We start from the raw sequence: 26,192 nt of genomic DNA, 5'->3' as shown, positions 1-26,192 counted from the left end.
CTGATTGACAGTCATAGCCACGCCTACCCCAGTCACATTATTTTACATAGGAATGTCGTTTTCTCTACATTTCGAGGAATTCTTTCAAGCTGTGAGAATTATAATACCAAAGGATGTTGCAAGAAGTAAAACTCTATCGAATGGTGGCAGAATCATTGCCATATGCCGTCTGAAGAAGATTATTATTATTATTATTATTATTATTATTATTATTATTATGAACAAGAAGATGAATTCCCGGGTTTGACTGATCCCGTTTTTTCAATTTATTTTGCTTTTGCCTTGGTCTGGAGAACTGAAAACTGATCTCTACCTCGACAATCAGGTGAGCAGACCAGGTGGGCTCTCATATGTAGCCTAAGCGAGTTTTTAAAGAAGATAATCCAAGTTTAGTTTTGTATGTAGCAGATGGGAGCGACATTTTTTCCCGCGCCATCCCTACATAGAGAGTACCAGCGTACTCTCTGATATTTTATACTTCATACAAATAATAACCATGGAAACAATGATAAAATGGTATAAAGGTAAACTGAAGTTGACATCCCGTGCATTAGACCAATTATAAATTCGAATTTCAAATTGATGATTTGAATAAAGCTCATTAAACTGATCCCTTTAATGTCACGTCACATGTCCATGAATCCAAATACGGAATACATAGGGACCATTATTCACAGCACGTTCAATGTACATTTTATCCTTTAGAACCTTCACTCGGGTTCAATTGTCTTATCCGAGTGAAGAATCAAATTGAATTTTCTCTTTTTCCTTTCACGACAGTCAGGTGCAAAACATCGATGCTCATTATAGCATTGTGCTCGACTATTTTTGTTTGTCTTTATTTCTGATTTATTCTCTTCCGTTCTAGTAGGCCTTGCAGCCCGATTGTCTGGATGGCATCGCTAATAGCCCGTCTCTCCTTCCCACACCAACCGCCCACGTGCCTCAACGTGCTGCAGCGTGATCATGAAAACACCTTGATCACAGTGCTTGGAGACGTTTTTGAGCTTCAACTTATTCACCGAACGATGCATTTGTTCTGAAGTTGCTTCTTCTACCAATTTGACCTACTTTTAAACTTTTCATTCTGGCACGATAGCCCAGCACGATGATTCGGGCCATCGAGTAGAAACGTACATCTGCACATTAATATTATTCTTACATGTTTAACTCGGTGTTCTCAGTGCATTTACAAGGCCACGTATACATTCAAAACTGGGATTCGATCATTAGAATGTAATCCACCTTTTGAGGCCATTTTTCCCCGCAAAGCGGGGGTTGGCCTTTTTCGGGAACCGTGGTTGTTGTTGTTTTTCGGTCCCCTTTTTGAAGCAATGTTTTACGGCCGGATGCCCTTCCTGACGCCAACCCTTTTTGCCACCTTTAACGACAAACAGGGAATTACCAGTGAACTGGTACTCAATTAGCCGACCTCAGAAGGATGACAGACTGAGTCAACCCCCCTGGCGTTAATTCAGCGATCGACCAGGATTCGAACCCAGGATCCTAAGTATCCTAAGCCGGCACCCTAGCCACTAGCCCAACACCAGGGATTCTTGTATAATAATTAGAATGTATAATAATTATTCTTGGGAAAATGCCAGGGGCATAGAAAAGGCCCCTTTACAGCCGGCGAAGCCGGTGTTGTCAATGAACGCGTACGTATTATGTTGAAAAAACAGATTATGCTGGATCCCTTGGCTTGAGAATTTCGAAGCTTTGACGCACCAAATCGCTCAATGGAGGCCGCCATCTTGCGGATGCGGAAGTATGCATAAACAATAAATTGCGAAAAAGTTCAATAGGAGTTCGTTTCGCCCGTCTTTGTTTGATTCACAATCTTATGCACCTCTAATTTGTAATTAAAATACTTTAAGACCAACCTCGTTATCTTCCACGAAAATCGTCACCAAACACCGGAACCAATGAGATTCGAGCATTTGAAAAAATACTTCAAAAAAGCTTATTACACGTTTCGGAGGCTGAAAACGGCGTCAAATATTCTAAAATTGACGAAGAATTATTTTTTAGAAATCTCGCGGCCGTAGGGGATAGTTTTTCATGGCCGGAAATATCCGAAGTTGAGAGGGAATTCACCGGATTAATCAAGAAGTAAATTTTAGCAATTTTAATCTCATCCAGAATGCAAATGGTGACATTTTAGGTCTGAATTTGCGAAATTTTGTGAGCTGACCAATCAGCGATCAGCTTAGGTCACTTTAGGTCAGCCAATCAGCGCCATCGACACGGTTTGATTAACGACAGTCACACATTGCCGTTGAAACGGCGCTATCGTCTGATCTGTCGGCACTGATCTTACTGCAAGCTAACTTCTTCTGGTGGAGGAAGCCGCAGTGCCCGGAGAGAACCAGTCCTGACAGCGACTGAAGTTAGAAGATTACACACATACTGTGAAAACGTATATTAGGCCGAGAAAAATATATTTCCGGTCTCTGGTCAGCGCGCGCATCGATTTTGACCCTGCGCGTCAACAATGTTTTTTTCCAAATTTGGTATCGACGTTCGCGCACGGTTCTCCCCTACAAAGCTGCGTTTAGTTTGTCCAAATCCAACCAGCCGTTCCAAATATATGAGTAGTTTTGTGTGCCGTGACGTCATGAATCCAATAGGGAAGTTGCATGTGACGTCATCGTCTTAGTCACGTGACCGCTTGGGTGGCAAAACATTGCTTCTGCCACCATATGTCATGGCGGCAATTTGAAACTCGTCTCACATATAAATTGCCCCCTACACGATGGTAAAGAGTTGTTGTGCTGTCGGATGTACAGCCCGATTTCATCCGGACGACACAACGCTAAAACGGTTTCATAGCTGCCTTGACTGCAGCTCTCAGGTGAGAATATGGCTCATGAGGTTGTTACCTTCGCTCGCGAAGTGAAAAGCAGGATTAGGCATTTGGTTGCGTACATGTGGAGTGTGTATGGCGTACGTGTGGAGTGTGTGTGGCGTACGTGTGGCGTACTTGTGGATGTACTTGTGGAGTGTGTGTGGCGTACGTGTGGTGTACTTGTGGCGTACGTGTGGAGTGTGTGTGGCATATGTATGGCGTACTTGTGGCGTACGTGTGGCGTACTTGTGGAGTGTGTGTGGAGTGTGTGTGGCGTACTTGTGGCGTACTTGTGGAGTGTGTGTGGCGTATGTGTGGCGTACTTGTGGCGTCCGTGTGGAGTGTGTGTGGCATACTTGTGGGTCCACACGGGTCCACAGGCAGATGACACAGCCTCGGTTTCTCGCAATACCGCGAAAACGCCTCAACGGGCAAGCTACGGGCGTAAACTGACAGGTCCGTCTGACGAAACGACAGCTTTCCCGCCATGTTGTTTATGCCACCCAAGATGGCGGCCGGAACCGGTTGCCATGGACGACGCCCACGCGATGCAAGGCCTCTGTCGGCTGGATATTGTCATTTATTGAAACGAAGACGTTCTTTGTCGGGTTCATGTGAAGCAACCAGAAGGCCTAGAGAGCTGTGGGTGGTCTCGTTAGTTAGGCCTGTATCCTATCTCGTTTGTCATGAAGTAGTAAGTGTCTGTGATAATCTGGTGGACAGGGAGAAGAGATCGTGGGAGACCATCGGCCTGTTAGACCACTTGCGCATGCGCAGTGTTGACGCGATCGACGCATTGGAATGTTTAACGGTACGGCGAGGCGATCTCGAGATCGAAATGGCAGTCTATAATATGCTTGAAGAACTTAATAATTTTCAGAATAAATACATTTTAAAATAACTTAAGCTTGTGTTCATTATTTACAAAAAAAAAGGCCTACAAGTCCCATTGGCTGTCTTTCATTTCTCTCTGGACGGCGCCACAGCAGATGACGAGGACCGCAAGGCATGAGGACACAAAAAACACCTCTATATGTGCAATCCATGCTTTTCAAAAAAAAAGAAAAAAGAAAAAAAAAACCGCATCGCCGCATCAATTCTGGAACTTTGGTCTGACCAGAGACCAGCAATATATTTTTTTCGGCCTTAAGCCCAGTTAAAATTTCTTAAAATAGGCCCTAAGCTAGCACATGATATAGTTACTTCCTTAAGCTTCTTGTGACATTTATTGTATGTAGGTATTTGGGAGGACTGTCTGCTCTTCTCTTTTACCAAGTGTTACCAGGTACGTTACCTACTACACCTACCTACTACCAACTACCTAACCCACTGATACCATCATGATGGGTAAAATAGTGGCAAGAGGCTTTGGCTTCGCCAGCTCATTGCGGCTTTGCAGTCGGGTACTAGTAGCCAGCGAAGCCGGTGTTGTGAATTAACGCGTACGTATTTCTGTTAAAAAGCCAGATTTTTCTGGATCCCTTGAGAATTTCGAAGCTTTGCCTCCCCAAATTGCTCAATGGAGGCTGCCATCTTGCGGATGCGGAAGTATGCATAACCAATTGCTAAAAAGTTCAATAGGAGTTTGTTTCACTCGTCTTTGTTTGATTCACAATCTTATACACCTCTAATTTGTAATTAAAATACTTTAAGACCAACCTCGTTCCCCGGGCCCACTTGGGCCCTGGTTATCTTCAACGAAAATCGTCACCAAACACCGGAACCAATGAGATTCGAGCATTTGAAAAAATATTTAGAAAACCAAATCGCTCCATGGAGGCCGCCATCTTCTGGATGCGGAAGTATGCATTAAAAAATTGCGAAAAAGTTCAATAGGAGTTTGTTTCACCCGTCTTTTTTTGATTCACAATCTGATGCACCTCTAATTTGTAATTAAAATACTTTAAGACCAACCTCGTTCCCCGGGCCCACTTGGGCCCTGGTTATCTTCAACGAAAATCGTCACCAAACACCGGAACCAATGAGATTCGAGCATTTGAAAAAATATTTAAAAAACCAAATCGCTCCATGGAGGCCGCCATCTTCCGGATGCGGAAGTATGCATTAAAAAATTGCGAAAAAGTTCAATAGGAGTTTGTTTCACTCGTCTTTGTTTGATTCACAATCTTATGCACCTCTAATTTGTAATTAAAATACTTTAAGATCAACCTCGTTCCCCGGGCCCTGGTTATCTTCAACGAAAATAGTCACCAAACCCCGGAACCAATGAGATTCGAGCATTTGAAAAAGTATTTCAAAAAAGCTTATTACCGCGTTTCGGAGGCTGAAAACGGCGTCAAATATTCTAAAATTGACGAAGAGTTATTTTTTCGAAATCTCGCGACCATAGGGCATAGTTTTTCACGGCCGGAAATATCCGAAGTTGAGACGGAATTCACCGAATTAATCAAGAAGGAAATTTTATCAATTTTAATCTCATCCAGAATGCAAATGGTGTCATTTTGAACTAGGTACGGTACCTACTACACCGACCTACTACCAACTACCAAACCTACTGATGCCATAGTGATGGGTAAAATAGTGGCAAGAGGGTTTGGCTTCGCCGGCTCATTGCGGATTTGCAGTCGGGTACTAGTATGGTACTAGCAGAAGTACCCGGCGTTGCTGGGCGGGGGAGGCAGGAGAGGAAGGGGGTTCATATACTGTATATGCTGGTGGGTGAATGTGGCGTTCATCACGTTTCTGAGTTAAGTGTGATTCCGGTCAGGAAGAAGAAGAAGCCGTAATACCAACTTCCTACACTTCCGGAATTGTTTGATTTATTTGTATTCAAATGTCTGGTGATTGTTTTGTATTTATTTATGCGAATGTGTACTTGTATATAACTGTCATTCATTTAAAAAGGCTTCGGCACTATTGAGCGATTTTTTTTTTTTTTTACTCCAAAAAAGCGATTTCTTTTTTCAATTTTTTTTTTTTCGCCTAAAACACTCCCAGGCACTCACTGATGAACCTCTGAAAGTTTGATGAAGATCCGTTCAGTATCTCTGTGAAAAATGGCGACACAGACAGACAGATCTCTCTTATATAGCCGAAGATGTGCCATGTGGCAAAGGATAGAAAAGAAGGGACACTCCGTAGCTTGTAGAAAATGTCGAACAAGAGAAAATATGGACATTCAAAAAATCTCGTGTGCATGCTGGACTACCCTTGTGTTCTTAGGAGGAACTAAGTAATGCTTCAGAAAAGTTCATATGAAGGGCGCCAATTTGGTTCATACATCTGGATGGAAAAGTAAATGTATTTTCAATGCAGTTACAACCTCCTGGTTTCAAAGGGACCTATCTCTTCGCGGTCCTTCATTTTTCTGTAAAAAATTAAATGCCAAACATAACATTAGTTTTCTATTCTATTGCAGAAGTAGTTGTACATATACAATTCATCCATCATCTCTAATTATCATCAGTATTCATCATGTACATATCACATTTGTCCAATATGTCTGCAATGTCAACACCTCCAAGTTTATGTAAAGTGGATTTATGATCCAAAGGGGATTGGTAAAATAGGCCGCACTGCACATGTGTACAATTCTTTCATCCAATCCAATTGTTGCCTATAATGTGTACACATATGGCTTGTCCAACGCTTGTCCCGAAGAATACAGCACATGAAACATGTCTGCAATTGGTTGGTACATGGTACATGCTGACTTTATTAATTTTTTTAACAAATTAGATTTCACACACACACATGCACATTATCTTTTGTAGCCTGGTGTTGGCTTGGCGGTTAGGGTGTTGGCTTGGCGGTTAGGGTGTTGGCTTGGCGGTTAGGGTGTTGGCTTATCGTTTATGGTGTTGGCTTAGCGGGTAGGGGGTTGGCTTAGCGGTTAGGGTGTTGGCTTGGCAGTTAGGGTGTTGGCTTATCGGTTAGGGTGTTGGCTTAGCGGTTAGGGGGTTGGCTTAGCGGTTAGGGTGCTGGCTTGGCGGTTAGGGTGCTGGCTTGGCGGTTAGGGTGCTGGCTTAGCGGTTACGGTGCTGGCTTAGCGGTTAGGGTGTTGGCTTAGCAGTTAGGGTGTTGGCTTAGCGGTTAGGGTGCTGGCTTAGCGGTTACGGTGCTGGCTTAGCGGTTAGGGTGTTGGCTTAGCAGTTAGGGTGTTGGCTTAGCGGCTAGGGTGCTCGCTTAGCGGTTAGGGTGCTGGCTTAGCGGTTAGGGTGTTGGCTTAGCGGTTAGGGTGTTGGCTTGGCAGTTATGGTGTTGGCTTAGCAGTTAGGGTGTTGGCTTAGCGGATAGGGGGTTGGCTTAGCGGTTAGGGTGCTGGCTTAGCGGTTAGGGTGCTGGCTTAGCGGTTAGGGTGCTGGCTTAGCGGTTAGCATGCTGGCTTAGCGGTTAGGGTGCTGGCTTAGCGGTTAGGGTGCTGGCTTAGCGGTTAGGGTGCTGGCTTAGCGGTTAAGGTGTTCGCTTAGCGGTTAGGGTGCTGGCTTAGCAGTCAGTGTGCTGGCTTAGCGGTCAGTGTGCTGGCTTAGCGGTCAGTGTGTTGGCTTAGCGGTTAGGGTGTTGGCTTAGCGGTTAGGGTGTTGGCTTAGCGGTTAGGGTGCTGGCTTAGTGGTTAGGGTGCTGGCTTAGCGGTTAGGGTGTTGGCTTAGCGGTTAGGGGGTTGTCTTTGTGGTTAGGGTGCTGGCTTAGCGGTTAGGGTGCTGGCTTAGCGGTTAGGGTGCTCACTTAGGGGTTAGGGTGCTCCCTTAGCGGTTAGGGTGCTCGCTTAACGGTTAGGGTGCTGGCTTAGCGGTTAGGGGGTTGGGTTAGCGGTTAAGGTGTTGGCTTAGCGGTTAGTGTGCTGGCTTAGCGGCTAGGGTGCTGGCTTAGCGGTTAGGGTGTTGGCTTAGCGGTTAGGGTGTTGGCTTAGCGGTTAGGGTGCTGGCTTAGCGGTTAGGGTGCTGGCTTAGCGGTTAGGGTGCTCGCTTAGCGGTTAGGGTGCTGGCTTAGCGGTTGCGGTGCTTGCTTAGCGGTTAGAGTGCTGGCTTAGTGGTTAGGGTGTTGGCTTAGCGAATAAGGTGTTGGCTTAGCGGTTAGTGTGCTGGCTTAGCGGCTAGGGTGCTCGCTTAGCGGCTAGGGTGCTCGCTTAGCGGCTAGGGTGCTGGCTTAGCGGTTAGGGTGTTGGCTTAGCGGTTAGGGTGTTGGCTTAGCGGTTAGGGTGCTGGCTTAGCGGTTAGGGTGCTGGCTTAGCGGTTAGGGTGCTCGCTTAGCCGTTATGGTGCTGGCTTAGCGGTTAGGGTGCTTGCTTAGCGGTTAGGGGGTTGGCTTAGCGGTTAGGGTGTTGGCTTAGCGGTTAGGGTGTTGGCTTAGCGGTTAGGGTGCTGAGTTAGCGGTTAGGGTGCTGCCTTAGCGGTTAGGGTGCTGGCTTAGCGGTTATGCTGCTGGCTTAGCGGTTAGGCCGCTGGCTTGGGATCCTAGGATCCTGAGTTTAAATCGGGGGCGATCGCTGAATGAATGCCAGGGGGGTTGACTCAGCCTGTCATCCTTCCGAGGTCGGCAAATTGAGTACCAGCTTGCTCCCGGTGTGTACCCTGGGATGAATGATCCCGGTGTGTGCCCCGATTTAGATTAGGTACACCGTATCCCTGCGCATCGAAAGAGACACTAAGGTTTGGCGTCAGGAAGGGCATCCAGTCATAAAACATTGCCTCAAACAGGGAACCATGATTGTCATGGGGCCCGCAAGGCAAAGCCCCGCTCCAGCGGGGACAAATTGCCTTAAAACGATCATTCATTCATTCATTCATGCACATTATCTTTTGTGTTTTCGTTTTCAAGGTACACAGAAAACTTTGCCCACTGATGGGTTTTAACCTGTATATGTAGGGAACCCCTATAATGGGGTCGAATGCGAGGCAGTCGAATGAAGTCCAAAGTGGCCCGAAGTCGCGCGCGGGAAAATGCACAAGATGGCGCGAAGCTCCTCTCCGTGTCACCACGGACTTGAAGGGATTTTGTGTGGCCTGTCCTCTCCCGCTCTTGTCTCCTTCCGACCGATGCCCCAAGAGCTCCACAAACCGCTGCCTTATTTCTCCTCCTCAAGATCACAAAAGTTCCATCGAAGCTCCGGAACGTCTCCGCAGGTGCACACGAGGCCAAAGAAAACCGACCGTTTGCTCCCGTGAACGAGGCGAGAAAATTAGCAAGGGCGAGATGTCTTCCTCTATCCAAAGCTTCACGAATGGACACAGTCTGAGACCCAGCTGTTTGCCAGCACGACCAAGACAAAAAGAGGAAGATAGATGCGACCGCCCGCAACCAAACTCAGGACAAGAGATAAAGCGACAAACACGACCGTCCGCTGTGAATCCCAGGATCAGAGGAGCGATCAAGATGGCAAGACGGCGTCTTTTACCTTCAGCTCTCGAATGTTCCACGATGGCTTTTCTCCCTAACAATCGCCTGAGCCCTGCCCATCACCCCCATCGCGCCTCCACCAATCACGAAGCTCGGGCGTGGTCTCTCCGTTAAGAGACGTTGGGGGGCGGAGTCTCGTCGCTGTTAGGGAATGTTCGGATGATGTCGGGGTTTACTTGCCGATTGGCAAATGCTGTTTCTGTTGGCCCTGGTGGCGTGGTTGGCTAATGGAGGCCATCGCCTGGCCAGCTGAGTTTTATAAGAACATAAGGGAAAAATCACAGGGAGGCAATACATACTGGGGATTATTAACCATAAGCCCTATAATTAATTAGCATAAACCACCCTCCTTATGGGGACATACAAACACTTAACCTGAACATTTACCCTGCTTATATGTACAGCAAGATGGCTTCTTCTTCTTCTTCTTCGCGTTACACGGTCTAAATCTTACACATTCTGAACTTTCCTAAAGTATTTCATGCCGAGCCCCCACAAACGGAACAATATTAAAGTAGTGGTAGTTGTGTGTCCGTCCATCACGCTACGTCATTACGTATATGATGTCATTACAACGGCTGACTCCACCGACCATCATTTTAATTTCAATGGCTGACTCCACCGACCGACACAATAGGTACTACGGGAGCGGCAGGAAGGGTCATTCATCTTTGAGGTATATAGATTACAGTCTCTCTATGATCGGGTCTCAAGAACATTGGGTGTGAGTTCATTTACCAAGTTTCTTGTGAAGAGATCGCCAAGTGGTTTAAGCATTTTGGCAAGCACTCCATTCAAAACCGTTTAGGAATGGCTAGCTTGGCAAGTGCTAGCTAGCTGCTTGGTAAATGAGCACACCCCGGTCTTCCTCCCTTTCAGTTTGGTGTTAAACAGCAGGAAAATTGGGTTTCATTAGTGGTTTTCAAAACAAAAACTTAATTGGTGTGTTTCAAAAGGCCGCTACGAAAAACGCCACTTTCATACAAGGGGTAGGTCATGTTATTTACCCAACCTAGTGGGGTATATAGATTACAGTATATCGTCGCTCAGTTCTTTAAGTAAAGCTTACCTCGCGGATGTCTGAATTCCTCCAAATTTCTTTGTTTAGTGTTATAAACAGCATTAGCGACTCTTTAAAAAGCTAATAATATGTGTTTGTGGTTTATAATATTTTACAAGCCAGGCTACGCCACTGTTAGAATTCCAGTCTTGTTTTCCACTGAGTGGCTTCAGAGATATAGAGGTGCAAATTTTTCCCAAGATGGTGTCTGTAACAAGTGACTTATGACATCATAATTATGAATAAGAAATTCAACAGGAGGAGACGCTCGTATCATGAAAAATTCTTGTTAATCGAACAGACGGTTGCCAAGAAAATGAATTTTAAAAATGCAGACACGTACGTACGTACGCCACATGTATGCACCCGAATGCCTAACTCTGCTTATCACTTTGCTAGCGCAGGATAATAAATAACAATATTAACAACAATTGTCAGTAATAAAAAGAACGAGAACTGCCACTTTATCACTGCTAGCAGTGATAACCGGTGTCCTCCGCCTTCCCGCTTTGATAAAACCTCGCTTTGATACAACCCTGCTTTGATACAACCCCGCTTTGGTACAACCCCACTTTGATAAAACCCTGCTTTGATACAACCCCACTTTGGTACAACCCCACTTTGATAAAACCCCGCTTTGGTACAACCCCGCTTTCATCAGACATGCTTTGATACAACCCTGCCTTGATACAACCCCACTTTGATAAAACCCCGCTTTGGTACAACCCCACTTTGATAAAACCCCGCTTGGGTACAACCCCGCTTTCATCTGGCACGCTTTGATAAACCATGCTTTTTTTCTTTTTTCTTTTTTGTATACAGAATCGAGGCTCGTGAAAGAGCTAACATTTATCACACAAACAAATCGAACAGACAAACAAAGTATATAAAAAGGGGAGCGGTAGACAAGATGGGGAGAGAAGGGGAAGCACACAAACACAACATTTGAGAGCAGGGACATCGGAAGATGTGTGGGAGGGAGAGGGCTTGGGGGGAGGAGGGGTGGGAAGGGGTGGGGTGGGAGAAGTATAAAACACAAGGACACTAAGGACTTCCAGGAAAGAAGTTGGTATGTCAAAAAAGTGGATTTGGGGTGAAATTAGCAGGGGTAGAAAAGATCAAGGTTTTGGATGGGGGAAGACAGGAGATGGTGGTGAACAGCTGTTTTAAAGACCTGGAGGGAGGAGTGGGATTGAAGAGAGTGAGGGAGTTTGTTCCAGAGGCAGGAGAAAAGCGGATTTAAGGAGTGAAGGTGAGCAGAGAGTCTTGATTTTGGCAGTTTAACCATAAGAGGGTTGCAGGCAGATCTTGTGCGACCTGTAGGAATATTTGGGGGACAGAGCCCAGAGAAAGCTGGGGGAGCAAGGCCCGAGAGGAGTCGGTAGAAGACGGAAAGACCACCAACCTGCCTTTGGTGATTAAGTGAAAGGCCCTCGGAGATAGCTTCATCGCGGGAGATTCCAATGATTCTGAACGCTTTGGTTTCAACAGCGTGAAGACGAGCTAGGTGTGAGGCAGGAGCATGAGCCCAGAGGGGAGAGCAGTATTCCATTGAGCTGCAGATGAAAGCCTTGTATGTGGTGAGGAGCTCAGGTGTGCCAAGGAAGGACTTCGCACGACGGAGGATGCCCAGTCGGCGACTGGCTTTGGAGGCCAGCTTGGAAATGTGGTTTTCCCAGGAAAGATCATGGCAGATAGTGAGACCCAAAAGCTTGAGTGACAGAACATCTTGGAGAGGATTATTCAGAAAGTGGATGGGAGGGTTGTCCAGTCGGTCTTTTCGGAGAGACATCGTAAGAGTGTGAGATTTGTCAGGATTGAAAGACATGTTCCACTTGTTTGCCCAGTCTGTGATTTTGTCCAGGTCTGCAGAGAGTGAGGAGGCTGCAGACTGCCGATCTGAGGGATGAGGAATGGAGCGGCAGAGAGTGGAGTCATCAGCAAAGAGATGGAGAGGATTTTCAAGAGAGTCAGAGAGATCATTGATGAAGACCAGAAAAAGCACAGGGCCCAGAACACGGCCTTGCTTTGATACAACCCCGCTTTGATAAACCCTGCTTTGATACAACCCCGCTTTGGTACAACTCCACTTTGATAAAACCCCACTTTCATCAGACACGCTTTGATAAAACCCCACTTTGATACAACCCCACTTTGATAAACCCTGCTTTGATACAACCCCTCTTTGGTACAACTCCACTTTGATAAAACCCCACTTTCATCAGACACGCTTTGATAAAACCCCACTTTGATACAACCCCACTTTGATAAAACCCCGCTTTGATAAAACCCCGCTTTGATACAACCCCGCCTTGATAAAACCCCACTTTGATACAACCCCGCTTTGATACAACCCGGCTTTGATAAAACCCTGCTTTGATAAACCCCGCTTTGATAAAACCCAGCTTTGATAAAACCCGGCTTTGATACAACCCGGCTTTGATAAAACCCTGCTTTGATAAACCCCGCTTTGATAAAACCCCGCTTTGATAAAACCCCGCTTTGATAAAACCCTGCTTTGATAAACCTCGCTTTGATAAAACCCAGCTTTGATGAAACCCCGCTTTGATGCAACCCCGCTTTGATGCAACCTCGCTTTGATAAAACCCCGCTTTGATACAACCCCGCTTTGATACAACCCCGCTTTGATACAACCCCGCTTTCATCAGACATGCTTTGATAAAACCCCGCTTTGATAAAACCCCGCTTTGATGCAACCCCGCTTTGATAAAACCCCACTTTGATACATCCCCACTTTGATACAACCCCCCTTCCATCCTTATTAAAGCAACACCGAAAAATCAAATGGCTTGAAAGGATAAAATGTAGAGTTTCTTCTTCTTCACATTGTAAAACTTCTAGCTTCCAGACCGTACAACCAATCATGTTGAAATTTAACACCATTGTTCCCCTTCGTTCAATTACTTTTTGCTGCCAAACCATGTGACTTGATGGAAATTCCAAAAGACAGTTTTAGCTTCCTGACATGGGGAACAAACAGTGCATTCAGAAAGTATTCAGACCCCTTCACTTTTTTCACATTTTGTTATGTTGCAGCCTTATGCTGAAATCGTTTAAATTCATTTTTTCCCTCATCAATCTACACTCAATACCCAATAATGACAAAGAGAGAACAGGATTTTAGAAAGTTTTGCAAATATATTAAAAAGAAAAAACTGAAATATCACATTGACATAAGTATTCATACCCTTTGCTATGATACTTGAAATTTAGCTCAGGTGCCTCCCATTTCTCTTGATCATCTTTGAGATGTTTGTACACCTTGATTGGAGTCCACCTGTGGTAAATTCAATTGATGTGACATGATTTGGAAAGGCACACACCTGTCTGTATAAGGTCTCACAGCTGACAATGCATATCAGAGCAAAAACCAAGCCATGAGGTCGAACGAACTGCGTACAGAGCTCAGACAGGATTGTGTCGATGTACAGATCTGGTGAAGCCTACAAAAAAAATCTCTGCTGCATTGAAGGTTCCCATGAGCACATGGCCTCCATAATTCTTAAATGGAAGAAGTTTAGAACAACCAGGACTCTTCCTAGAGCTGGCCGCCCGGCCAAACTGAGCAATCGGGGGAGAAGGGCCTTGGTAAGAGAGGTGACCAAGAACCCGATGGTCACTGTGGCTGAGCTCCAGAGATCCTGTGTGGAGATGGGAGAAACTTCCAGAAGGACAACCATCCCTGCAACACTCCACCGATCTGGGCTTTATGGCACAGTGGCCAGATGAAAGCCCGCTTGGAGTTTGCAAAAAAGCACCTAAAGGACTCTCAGACTGTGAGAAACAAGATTCTGTGGTCTGACGAAACAAGATTGAACTGTTTGCCTTCCGTCTGGCCACTTGTCAACACATGTCATCTGTGCCAAATTTGGTCTCAATCCTATCAGCGGTTTCGGAAAAGAAGTTGCAAGTGTTTACGGACAGAAGACGCGCCATCGCATGAGCTCCCTTGAACTTTGTTCCAGGTGAGCTAATGAGGGAGGAGACCGGTTTTTTTGAAGTTTATGCTTCAAAACGTCATAGCTCCTAAATCATGTGACATCTGACGTCAAGACTGGGGATAATTTGCTTGGCTTGGGCATGCGATCATACCTGCAAGATCATACCTGGGCTCGATCTGTTCATCCGTTTTGGAGAAATAGGGTTTTTAGTGTTTTTCATGAAAATCAATATGGCGGTCGAACCATGTGACCTATGACGTTTAACTTATTTTGTTTCTGAATTTTTTTTTCACTTAGTTCATGCATAACAAATATCATATTCGCTGCATCAAGGGTTCTATTTGTCGAATTGTAACCTCGTAACGTCAGCACTTTTAACATCCTAAATAAACATATTTTTGGTCCTAATTCAGAGTTCTTTAGAATGAGCGATGATTCAATTTTTTCTTTGAGCCGTTTCGGAGATATAGAGCGGCAAGATTGAAGGGTTTTTTTTCCCCAAGATGGTGCCCATACCACTTGACCTATGACGTCACGGTTAGCAGAAAAGAAAACTCAACAGGTCTAGCCAATCACTTGGTGAAAATTTCGTGCCAATCGGACCAACGGTTGCAGAGAACATGGATTTTTACGTTTTCGGACCTGGAAACAGGGGTGAAAGAAGAATAATGAACTCGCACAAAAATAATAGGTATGAAAAATGTAGAGGAAACCTAATAACGTGTTCCCACGGCCCAGGCCGCTCCCAAAGATATATTTCAAATTATTTTATGTGACGAGGGACTGCTGGTCCAGTGTACCAGGATACCAATGAATAGACGTACATAATTAATACACAGAAAGTATGACACATCTCGTTTTTTTTTTAAGCTCACCTGGAACGAAGTTCACGGGAGCTCATGCGATGGCGCGTCGTCCGTCCGTCAGTCCGTAAACACTTGAAACTTAATCTCCGAAATCGCTGATGGGATTGCGACCAAATTTGGCACAAATGATATGTGTTGTGTTGTGACTAAAGTTTGTTCAGGTTAAATCTAAATAAAATTAATTTTAAAAATCTAAATAAATAAAAAGGGTCTAAGGGTCTAAGGGGTTTACCGAGGTTAAAGTGGATCCAGGTGTGACCCCCAAAATAGGTATTTGCTTTCTTCTCAGAAACTACATATGCAACTCTGATGAAACTTGACGACAACCTTAATCACCTGTGTTGTACCAAAGTTTGTTCCTGGCATTAAAAAAAAATCGGGGTCCAAGGTAGTCTATGGGGGATTGGGGGGGCTTACCCCCAAAATATATATTTGCTTTTTTTCTCAGAACCCACACACACAATTTTGATGAAACGTCACCACAACCTTCATCATCCGTGATGTACCAATGTTTGATGAAGGCATTGGAAAAATTATTATGTTTGTGGGGTCGTGATTACTGTACTACAGGTAGAATGTATAAATTAGCATGCTCCGAATGTCGTGAAGAAGAAGTACCACCACCATGTGATAAGTAGGGAATTTGTTTAGCCCGGATGGCGGATTCGTGTGTATCTTCGTCCCCATTATGAGGAATGGGGCATGTTAGCTAGCTCAGGGATTATGTTAATTTCCTGTATGTCTTTCCCTGGGTGATTTACATCCTTTGTCCCTTATGGCACCGCATTAGACACGTGGAGCAGAAATTTCCCATTAACTGCTTTAAATAACAATAAAAAACCAACCGGAAGCCAGTTCTGAGCACTGCTGATGGCACGGCAACCAGCTACATCACCACAGGGTCAGGCAGGCCGAAAAGCCACACCTTGAGGAGACACTATTGGTCAGGGTTATGATTGACAGGCGGACTGTGTCACGAAGGTGGACTGCGTCATGAAGGCAGACTGCATGTTGAGTGGTGGAGAGCTAAGCCTGTGGTGTTGGCCTGCAGGGATGGAGGAGAAGCACCGATGATGGGAGAGGTTGGCCGAGAAAAGAGGGAGCTGACAGACTTTTGCCCGCTTGGTTCCGGACTTTGGTGGGAGACAGCTGTGCACTGACATTTCTCTCTTCATTGGGCTTCATCGCAGCAGCCGTGTTCCGGGACTTTGCTGGTGTACGTAAGGCAGAAGAGCCGTGGATGGAGAGCTGAAGTTTTCCAGGCGGAAACGACGCATGGACGAGCGCTGCTGGGCTGCAGCGTGACGAGGCACGGCATAAAGAACAAGGGCGCAGCAACGCCTACTTCGCGCCAAGGCATGTTCCCGTGCACGGACCTCCGGGACCCGTTCGCAGATTGACGAGACACCATGAGCCGATCTGAGATAAGTCCCACTAAATCGTTAACCACACATCTTTATTTTATCCAACGTTATTTTATCCCTTTGTCTGTGTTTTAAGTCTACTGTGGAGGATCCCATAGGAATTTATTTTTGCCGTCGCGCTTTTCTTGTTATCGGTATTTTCTTTTAATAATTACTTTTGTTATTTTTGTACATTTTTATATCCGTTTTCGTGCGAGTTATTTTTTGCAGGTTTGGGAATTGCCGGCGGACCACAGGTAAGACCCTTCATCGCTCCACTCCCCTTTCTTCCCCCGCGTATATTAAGTCTGCATTTGATCAGTACCTCAGAGTTAAAGCTTGCTCGGCTATTCGTTCCTGGGAAAGATTTTAATCGCCAGGAATGCGACAATACCTTTAGTCAGTGCAGTATACTGTTTATTCTACCAGGTGAGCGCCAGGGGTATTGCCCCTATGTTTTCATTTCTGTTCCTCACAATTCTGTCTCTCATATTCCCACGCACACACGCACGCACGCACACACACACACACACACACACACCATCCATTTTGCATCATTTTATAATAACGTAACCCCCTAATCTCACCTGACACCGCGCCGAGCCGAGCCGAGCCGAGCTCTCTACAAGCTGATTGGTCATGGAAGACATTCCCAGGACTCGTGCTAGACCGAGGACCCTTTTATGTTTCCGATTTGCCGCTTGTGTAACGAACAAAGTTAATTTCGGTAACACTGTGCTCCTGTCGAGTTAAACATCAGCAAAAACGTGTTTTTAATTGATTCATCACGTGACAATGCTTTATTTGAGATGTATCATTTCCTTTGCACTGATTATCAGATTGTGGAACACGATGGGTGGGGTGGGGCCCCGAGATATTGGGGGGGCAGACAAAAGGGGGGTCCGGTGTTACCTGGGGGGCCCGAGATATTGGGGAGGCAGACAAAAGGGGGTCCGGTGTTACCTAGGGGCCCCGATATTTTGGGGGGGGGCATGTTATCTTTGGGGCCCGAGATATTTGGGGGCCCAGTGTTATCTGGGGACCCTGAGATATTGGTGGTGACATTGGTGATATTGGTGATATTGGTGGGGGGAGGGCGGGTGTTATCTGGGGGGCCCTGAGATATTTGGGGTGCCGTTGTTATCTGGGGGGGCCGAGATATTTGGGGACCCCGGTTTTATCTGGACCCCCGGTATATTGGGGCGCCCATGTTATCCGGCGCCCCCGAGATATTCAGGGACCCGTGTTATCTCTCTCTCACCGCAGGCAGGTAGGTGGTCTTTCTATCTTCTACCGACTCCTCTCTGGCCTTGCCCCCCCAGCTCTCTCTGGGCTCTGTCCCGCAAATATTCCTACAGGTCGCACAAGATCTGCCAGCAACCCTCTTATGGTGAAATTGCCAAAATCAAGGCTCTCTTCTCACCTTCACTCTTTCATTCCTCTTTTCGCACACCTCTGTTACCAACTCCCTCACGCTCTTCAATCCCACTCCTCCCTCCAGGTCTTTAAAACAGCTGTTCACCACCATCTCTTATCTTCCCCCATCCAAAAGCTTGATCTTTCTACCCCCGTTAATCTACCCCAAACCCACCTCTTCAAATTCCCCGTTTTCTTTCCCGAATGTCCCTGTAGTGTCCATCTTGTTTATCCCATGTACCACGCCGACAACCCGCTCGCTTCCGCAGATCTCCCAATGTCCGTGTTATTTGCCCCTCTCTTTCCCCCTTTTGTCTCCCGCTCCCTTTATTATATGTTCTGTGTTCGTTCTTATGCGAGTCTCGACTAAGTATACAAAAAAAAACAAATGCTATAATTAATAAAAATCTATTACCATACAATGAACATGTGATACATGCATGTTGGACCAAATTACGTTTTTCCTTCTGCATATATGTGCATCACTAATCTTTAATGTAACCATTTGGTGAATAAACCAATTGTGTGACGTCTACGACAAACTGAGAGTAATTATGGCTAAGTTATGGATACACAAGTTAGATTATATATATCAGATATTACCCCATTGTGTGTCTACCCCATTGTATGTCTCCCCCATTGTGTGTCTCCCCCATTGTGTGTCTACCCCATTGTGTGTCTACCCCATTGTGTGTCTACCCCATTGTGTGTCTCCGCCATTGTGTGTCTACCCCATTGTGTGTCTCCGCCATTGTGTGTCTACCCCATTGTGTGTCTCCCCCATTGTGTGTCTCCCCCATTGTGTGTCTCCCCCATTGTGTGTCTCCCCCATTGTGTATCTCCCCCATTGTGTGTCTACCCCCCCCTCCTCCATATGACTGTGTGTCCCCCCCCCCCCCCATTGTGTGTCTCCCCCATTGTGCGTCTCCCCCATTGTGCGTCTCCCCCATTGTGCGTCTCCCCCATTGTGCGTCTCCCCCATTGTGTGTCTCCCCCATTGTGTGTCTCCCCCATTGTGTGTCTCCCCCATTGTGTCTCCCCCATTGTGTCTCCCCCATTGTGTGTCTCCCCCATTGTGTCTCTCCCAAAGTCTTCCCTTCCTCACCCCTACCCACGTCATTACATTCCTCATTCGATGTTCTCTTCTTCCTCTCACTGGTGCTGCAGCACATTCTGCTCGCATCTGCTCTGGATGAACATGGTGTCTTGTTGGACAAACCCCTGGTGGTCGTTGTCATTGTTGAAGATGCAAACGACAACACACCACACTTTGATCATCAAACGTACTGTGGTGTGGTACAAGAGACCGCCGAGTCTGGTACGGATCAGTTACCACGTGACCATTTGCTTTGCTCGATCTTGTAAACTTGTGTTCACACTTATAAAATCATGTTATTTATGGAATAATAACAAACTTTAGGGTGGATGGTAAGAGTAAATCAATAACTTTTCTTCATTTCCTAACAGGTACATTTGTCGCCAAGGTGAGTGCCACAGATGCTGATAATCCAGCGACACCCAACGCAGATATCCGTTACAGCATCGTGGCCCAAGACCCTCCACGACCCAAGGAAACCATGTTCAGTGTGGATCCCATCTCCGGAAGAGTAACTCTGAGCACAGTGCATGTCGATCGCGGACAGGTCAATCGTTACAGGTTGACTGTGATGGTCCGTGATATGGGTGGAGATGAAGAAGGTAACTTCATACCATTGATCAGTTTTCAACTAGAACAGCATTTGTAGAACGTATAGTCTCACAATGCGCGTTCATTCTGAACATAAATACCATCGTTAACTGAACAGGATACTGTTACCATCGTTAACTGAACATGATACTGTTACCATCGTTAACTGAACATGCTACTATTACTATCGTTAAGTCAACATGCTACTATTACCATCGTTAACTCAACATGAACTATTATGGCCCATGTCACCACATCATCCATGCATCTGATTATGCCGCATGGTTTCTGGCGCATGGGTTATGTTCGTCATCTTACTGTAATTCATCAAATGTCCGTCCGTCTGTCTGTCTGTTCGAAAGTACCGTAAAAACTGCTGAACCGATCTCAACGATATTTTCGGTGGATAATCCTGGGATCTCCAGAAGTAAAATAGGCTATTTAGTTTTCCCAATTTCAGCTTTAGTCTCCAGCATTCTCAGGTTTGGACTCACGCATAACATTCGCGTTCGCATAACGTTCATCGTTCTCATTGTGACGATGTTGTTTTCCTGGGTGCCGCACAAACGGCTGCACCGATCACTGCACGGCTGCACCGATCGAACTCGGTGACCTCAAACCCTAACCCAAAGACCTTTTCTAAGAACACGGGTTTAATCCCTGCTTGAGAGAATTCTAACCCATTTCAACTGAAGGAAACACGTTTTGGGAGTACATACGACATGGCGATTGTGAACACAATTAGTTTAATCTCTACATGAGAGAAATTCCACATAGCTATTTGGGCGGTGAATACGCTAACAGATCGCTGTCTCCATCGATCTTACCAAGGCTGTAATACCAATCGGCTCAAAATCCCTTTAACTGTTGCTTTGGAAGTTTTTACAATGAAGGAAACACGTATCGGGAGTACATACGACATCGGGAGGACTAACTGCACGCGTCTTCAGTGTCAAGCTTAAATCTGCCATGGCGGATCTGAAGAGCGGAATGCATGGAGAAGTGGTGGGCTACTTTGGCATGAAAGAGGATCAGAAACGTGGACTCCCACACTGCCACGTCCTGCTGATACTTGCTCCCGCATGACGTTATTTTCCCGGGTGCCGCACAAACGGCTGCACTGATCGAGATTTAATGGATGTTTATATAAATCGTTTAAAAGACAAAAAAAACCTTCAATTTCTGATATTTAGCCTTTTCATTTGGGCCTCCAAATTGAAGCCCCGCCCATAGGGCGGGTACCGTTGCTAGTATATTTAATTCTTCCCTCACATCGGGTCATAGATCCGAAGTATGAAGTTTCAGATATTTTGGATAAAGATTTCAATTCAACCTATTATGGCTGGAATACCACTTCACTGATGACATCATCCTTTTCACCATATATACACACCATGGGGGTTGATGACATATGCCAAGTTTCAACTTTTTAAAGTTGAGTAGTTTTGGAGAAAATGATGTCCAATTTTTTTACTTTAATGCAATATGACTGCCATACCATGTGACCTATGATATCATAAATTTAAATCGTCACTCACATTGGGTCCAAGGATCAGATAAATGAAGTTTCAGATTTTTGGGATAAAGATTTCAATCCAACCTATTATGGCTGGAATACCACTTCACCGATGACTTCATCATTACCACCTTATGTCCCCCATGGGGAGTTGATGACATAGGCCAAGTTTTAATGGTTTTTGTTGAGCGGTTTCAGGAAAAAAAGATGTCCAAGGATTTTTGTCCCTTCAATCCAATATGTGTGCCATACCATGTGACCTATGATGTCAGCGTTAGCAATAAAATACTCTCCATGGGGTGGCCCCAGATAACTCTCCACTCTCCGTCTAATGTGCCTCCTATGTTTAAAGTTTCGCATCAATCAGCAGGCTGTTGTGGAGAAAAATATCTTTAAAGTGAAAATATTTTGTCGCGGAAACACAGACAGACACAAAGACAGACATACATCTGTATTAAAAAAAGGAGCCGTGTCTGTGTGTTTGTTACTTTCAAAATCTAAATTTTCAATTATATTGGTCGGATGCGTTTGTTATTACTTGCCGGAAAAAATTCCGGGAAGTTTGTTGGTTGGTTGGTTGGTTTGCCTGTCCGACTGTCTGTTTGTGCGCAGTACTTCGTCTACATCGTTGCCATACTTTACACACATATTTGCCTTGCCCTGGAATAGACTGTGCCCAATTTTTAACTCTCTAGGCCCAAGGTCAAGCTCAAGGTCAAGGTCACCCAAAACGTGAAAACAGGGGGGTTGAGTTTTCATTTAAAATATATTTCAAACCACAAAACTCTAGAAGTACAAGAGATATGCATACACTTACTGTTACTGACATATAGGAAGTCACATACGACATTTCATTTGGCACCATGACCTTTGACCTTGAGTGACCTTGAAAGGGCAAACTCAAGATCAATAAAAAAGTACATTCCGGCAAGTTCACGGTCTCTGACCGATTTATAGTTCTGTCTGTTTGTTTGTTTGTCACCAGCCTAAAGGTCACAATTCTAAAACAATCGTCATGAAACTTCACCACGTTATAGAGGTCGTCACAAATGAAAAGCCTATTGATTTTGAGGTCAAAAGCCCTCTGGAGGTCAGATTTCTAAAATCGCCATTTTCAATCCGTTTGACTTGAATATTGAACAGCATTTGTATGTTGTCACTAAATTGGAAAACCAACTATTTTTGAGATCAAAAGGTCAAAGGTCAACTCAAGGTCAACCTTCCAAAATCACCAATTTGCATCCGATTGACTTGAAAATGTAAGCATTTGCACATTAAGTCACTGAATTTGGAAACAAACTTTTTTGAGGTCAAAAGGTCAAAGGACAACTCAAGGTCAAACTTCCAAAAGCATCAATTATCATCCGATTGACTTGAAAATGTAACAGCATTTGCATATTGACACTGAATTGGGAGACAAACTATTTTTGAGGTCAAAGGTCAACTCAGGGTCAAACTTGCAAAAGCATAAATTTTCATCCAATCGATTTGAAAATGTAACAGCATTTGCACATTGAGTCACTGAATTGGGAAACAAACTATTTTGAGGTCAAAAGGTCAAAGGTCAACTCAAGGTCAAACTCGCAAAATCATCAATTTTAATCTAAAAATCGTCACTTTTCATCCAATTCACCCAAGCTTTGATCAAGATCGTCAATTTTGATCCTGATGAAGTGGACAATTTGCTGAATCAATTTCAACCATTTTTTTCTGGGGGGTGGGGAGGAATTTTGCAAGTATCCTGCTCTGTATGACGTCTTCTTGTTTGTTTGTTTGTTTGTTTGTCGTGTTATAACTTGAGAGCAGATTAACGGATTTCAATAAATCCAAGTGCCGTGGATTCGGGTAACTCCCGGCAGTGTTTGTGATCCCAAAATTTTTTTTATGGGTGCATGGACACGCGTGTCAAAACTGCAAATGCCAACACATGACGTCGGGTTTCCCTGCACGGAGAGTAAGCCGGATCTCCCAGGAATCCTTTTTTTTTTCTTCTTCTTTTCTTCCCGCATCGATTAGCCATCGCAGCAAAGATTGGTATTTCCGTCAGCGAAGCGACGGGTCCTATATTCTAGTGCAGACAGACAGGGGCACTGCAATAGTGTTTCATCCCTTCTGGGCAAGACTAATGCCTTGGGTAGAGAAGAAGAAGGTATCTTTATACGAATGGTCAATGGTTTCCATGATGGAATATTCACTGCTGTTTGTTATCCACAGGACTGAACGACACCTGTCAGCTGATAGTCGATGTTATTGATGACAACGACCATGCACCAGTCTTCAACGTCACCGAGGTGAGTGGTGTATAAACAATTGCACTGAAGGAACTGCTCTCCAACGCGAGTCGAAAGAATTGACGCGACCAAAGACGGAATTCGTCCGAGTTGCTTTATTGAAACAAAACAGCTCAGGTATTCTCCCAAGCCCGTTTATCGGGCAGCAATATATATACACATTTATGTCGGGAAGTTTGCCCGGCAAAAGCTATACCGGGCATGCCCGGGTGTCAAGGGCGAGCCTTGGAAAGGCGAGTCTGGACCTGCCCGGGCGTGTTTGGCTGCGGCCTGGCAAGTCGAGGCTGGGCGTGCCCGGGCGCTCTGGGCGAGCCCTGGAAAGGCGATAGCGGGCATGCCCGGACGCTCTGGGCGAGCCCTGAAAAGGCGATAGCGGGCATGCCCGGACGCTCTGGGCGAGCCCTGGAAAGGCGATAGCTGGCATGCCCGGACGCTCTGGGCGTGCCCTGGAAAGGCGATAGCGGGCATGCCCGGACGCTCTGGGCGAGCCCTGAAAAGGCGATAGCGGGCATGCCCGGACGCTCTGGGCGTGCCCTGGAAAGGCGATAGCGGGCATGCCCGGACGCTCTGGGCGAGCCCTGGAAAGGCGATAGCGGGCATGCCCGGACGCTCTGGGCGAGCCCTGGAAAGGCGAGAGCGGGCATGCCCGGGAAAGACGAGACCGGGCGTGCCCGGGAGGTTCGGGCGTGCCCGGGAACAGTGAGTCCGGGCATGCCCGGGAGAGGCGCGTCTGGCCGTGTTCTGGCCGGTGCAAGGCGATTGTGTGCATCCAGCGGTAACCGCTACACACGCCCCTCCAGAATCGACCTGCACCGGCAGGGTCAATTTAAGGGGGGTCCGGATGACCCGGCCGAAGCGACCCCTGGAGGGTCGTGGGGAGGGGTCCGACGTGGTGGTGGGTGGTCGAGCGGGGGGAACTGTGGACGGGGGGCGGCCTCGCCGTGGAGGAAGGGCCAACCGTGGTGGTCGGTCGACGTCCATGTGCGCCGGTTTGAGGCGGTCCACAGAAATCCGGTCCGGCCGGCCGCCGAAGTCGACGATGAAAGACTTGTCGCCCCGTCGCAGGACCCGGAAGGGCCCGTCGTACGGCGGCCGGAGTGGCCCCCGGTGCGCGTCATGACGCACAAAGACGTACTCCGCTGTGCGAAGCGCCGGGGGGACGTAGGACTGGGGGCCACCGTGGCGGGACGTCGGCACGGGGGCAAATCGTCGGGCGGCCTCCTGGAGGTCCGAGCGCTGGCGAGCGGCGGACCAGAGACTGGTAGCGTCGGGCACGAATTCGCCCGGGACGCGGAGCGGCTGGCCGTAGACGAGCTCGGCGGCGGATGCCTGGAGGTCTTCCTTGGGGGCCGTGCGGAGGCCCAAAAGGACCCACGGCAGCCGGTCGGCCCAACCGTCGTCCTGAAGGCCGGCCATGAGTGCGGCCTTCATGGAGCGGTGAAACCGCTCGCACAACCCGTTGGCTTGGGGGTGGTAGGCCGTGGTGCGGTGCAGCGTGACCCCCAACGAACGGGCGACCGCACCCCAAAGCTCAGACGTGAACTGTGGGCCGCGGTCGGACGAGATGTCCGCTGGTGCGCCGAAGCGCGCGACCCAGGTGGCGATGAATGCCTGCGCCACGTCGGCGGTGGTGGTGGAGGCGAGGGGCACAGCCTCCGGCCACCTGGTGGTCCTGTCCACCATGGTGAGCAGGTGGGTGAACCCCCGCGAGGGGGGCAGGGGACCCACCAGGTCCACGTGGACGTGGTCGAAACGCCGTTCAGGCACGGCGAAAGGTGCCAGCGGGGCCTGGGTGTGGCGGTGGACCTTGACCCGCTGGCAGGCCGTGCAGGCGTTGGCCCAGTCGCGGATGTTTCGTCGAAGGCCGTGCCAGACGAAACGCGCCGACACCAGCTTCGGAGAAGCTTTCCGGCCCGGGTGAGAAAGGCCGTGGATGGAGGCGAAGATGCGGCGCTGCCAGGAAACGGGCACGATGGGGCGAGGCTTGCCCTGGGAGACGTCGCAGAGCAGGACGGTGCCCGCGAAGGGAATGTCGGCCAGGCGGAGGCCCGTGTCCGCCGCACGGAGTGCCTGCACCGAGGCGTCGGTGGTCTGGTCGGCCGCCATGAGCGCGAAGTCCACGCCGAGGTGGACCGCGTTCGCGCTGGCCCGAGAAAGACAGTCGGCCACGGCGTTGTCTTTGCTGGTGACGTGCCGGATGTCCGTGGTGAACTCCGACACGGCGGAGAGGTGGCGCTGCTGGCGGGCCGAGCACGGCTCCGTGACCTTAGCCATTGCGTAGACCAACGGCTTGTGGTCGACGAAAGCCGTGAACGGGCGGCCCTCCAGGAGGTGTCGGAAATGGCGAACGGCCAGGAATAGCCCGAGCAGCTCGCGGTCGAACGTGCTGTAGTTTAACTCGTTCGGCCGGAGTTGCCGGCTGAAAAAAGCGAGTGGCTGCCAAACCCCGTCCACCCATTGCTCATGGACGGCGCCCACTGCGTAGTTGGAGGCGTCCGTAGTGAGGGCGATGGGCGCATTGAGCACCGGGTGAGCCAGCAGCGTTGCGTCGGCGAGGGCCCATTTGGCGCTGGCGAAGGCCGCGTCCATGGCCGCGGACCAAACAATGTCATGCTTGGCCGGCTTGCCCCGGAGGGCCTCGTAAAGGGGCCGCATGAGCTGAGCAGCGCGGGGCACGAATCGGTGATAAAAATTCACCTTGCAGAGGAACTCTTGGAGGGCCTTGATGGAACGGGGACGCGGGAACGTGGTGATGGCCTCGACCTTGGTCGGCAGCGGCACGGCCC

General features: G+C 47.5%; 1 protein-coding gene across 2 annotated transcripts in view; it reads left to right on the top strand.

The window, feature by feature from the left end:
• LOC137422091 (cadherin-17-like) overlaps positions 1 to 26,192 on the top strand; it is a 327,803-nt gene that overhangs the window by 143,523 nt on the left and 158,088 nt on the right. For both annotated transcript variants that reach the window (XM_068108842.2, XM_068108841.2), the window contains exons 9-11: positions 19,080 to 19,230; positions 19,380 to 19,610; positions 23,330 to 23,406. In XM_068108842.2, the coding sequence (XP_067964943.2) occupies positions 19,080 to 19,230; positions 19,380 to 19,610; positions 23,330 to 23,406 (459 nt within the window). The remainder of the gene's footprint in view (positions 1 to 19,079; positions 19,231 to 19,379; positions 19,611 to 23,329; positions 23,407 to 26,192) is intronic.

Source organism: Myxine glutinosa, chromosome 2 (genome assembly GCF_964187855.1).
Source record: "Myxine glutinosa chromosome 2, kmMyxGlut1.1, whole genome shotgun sequence".
NCBI classification, from domain to species: Eukaryota; Metazoa; Chordata; class Myxini; order Myxiniformes; family Myxinidae; genus Myxine; species Myxine glutinosa.
Note: the sequence above shows the minus strand (reverse complement) of the source record. Positions and strands in the feature narration are given on the sequence as shown.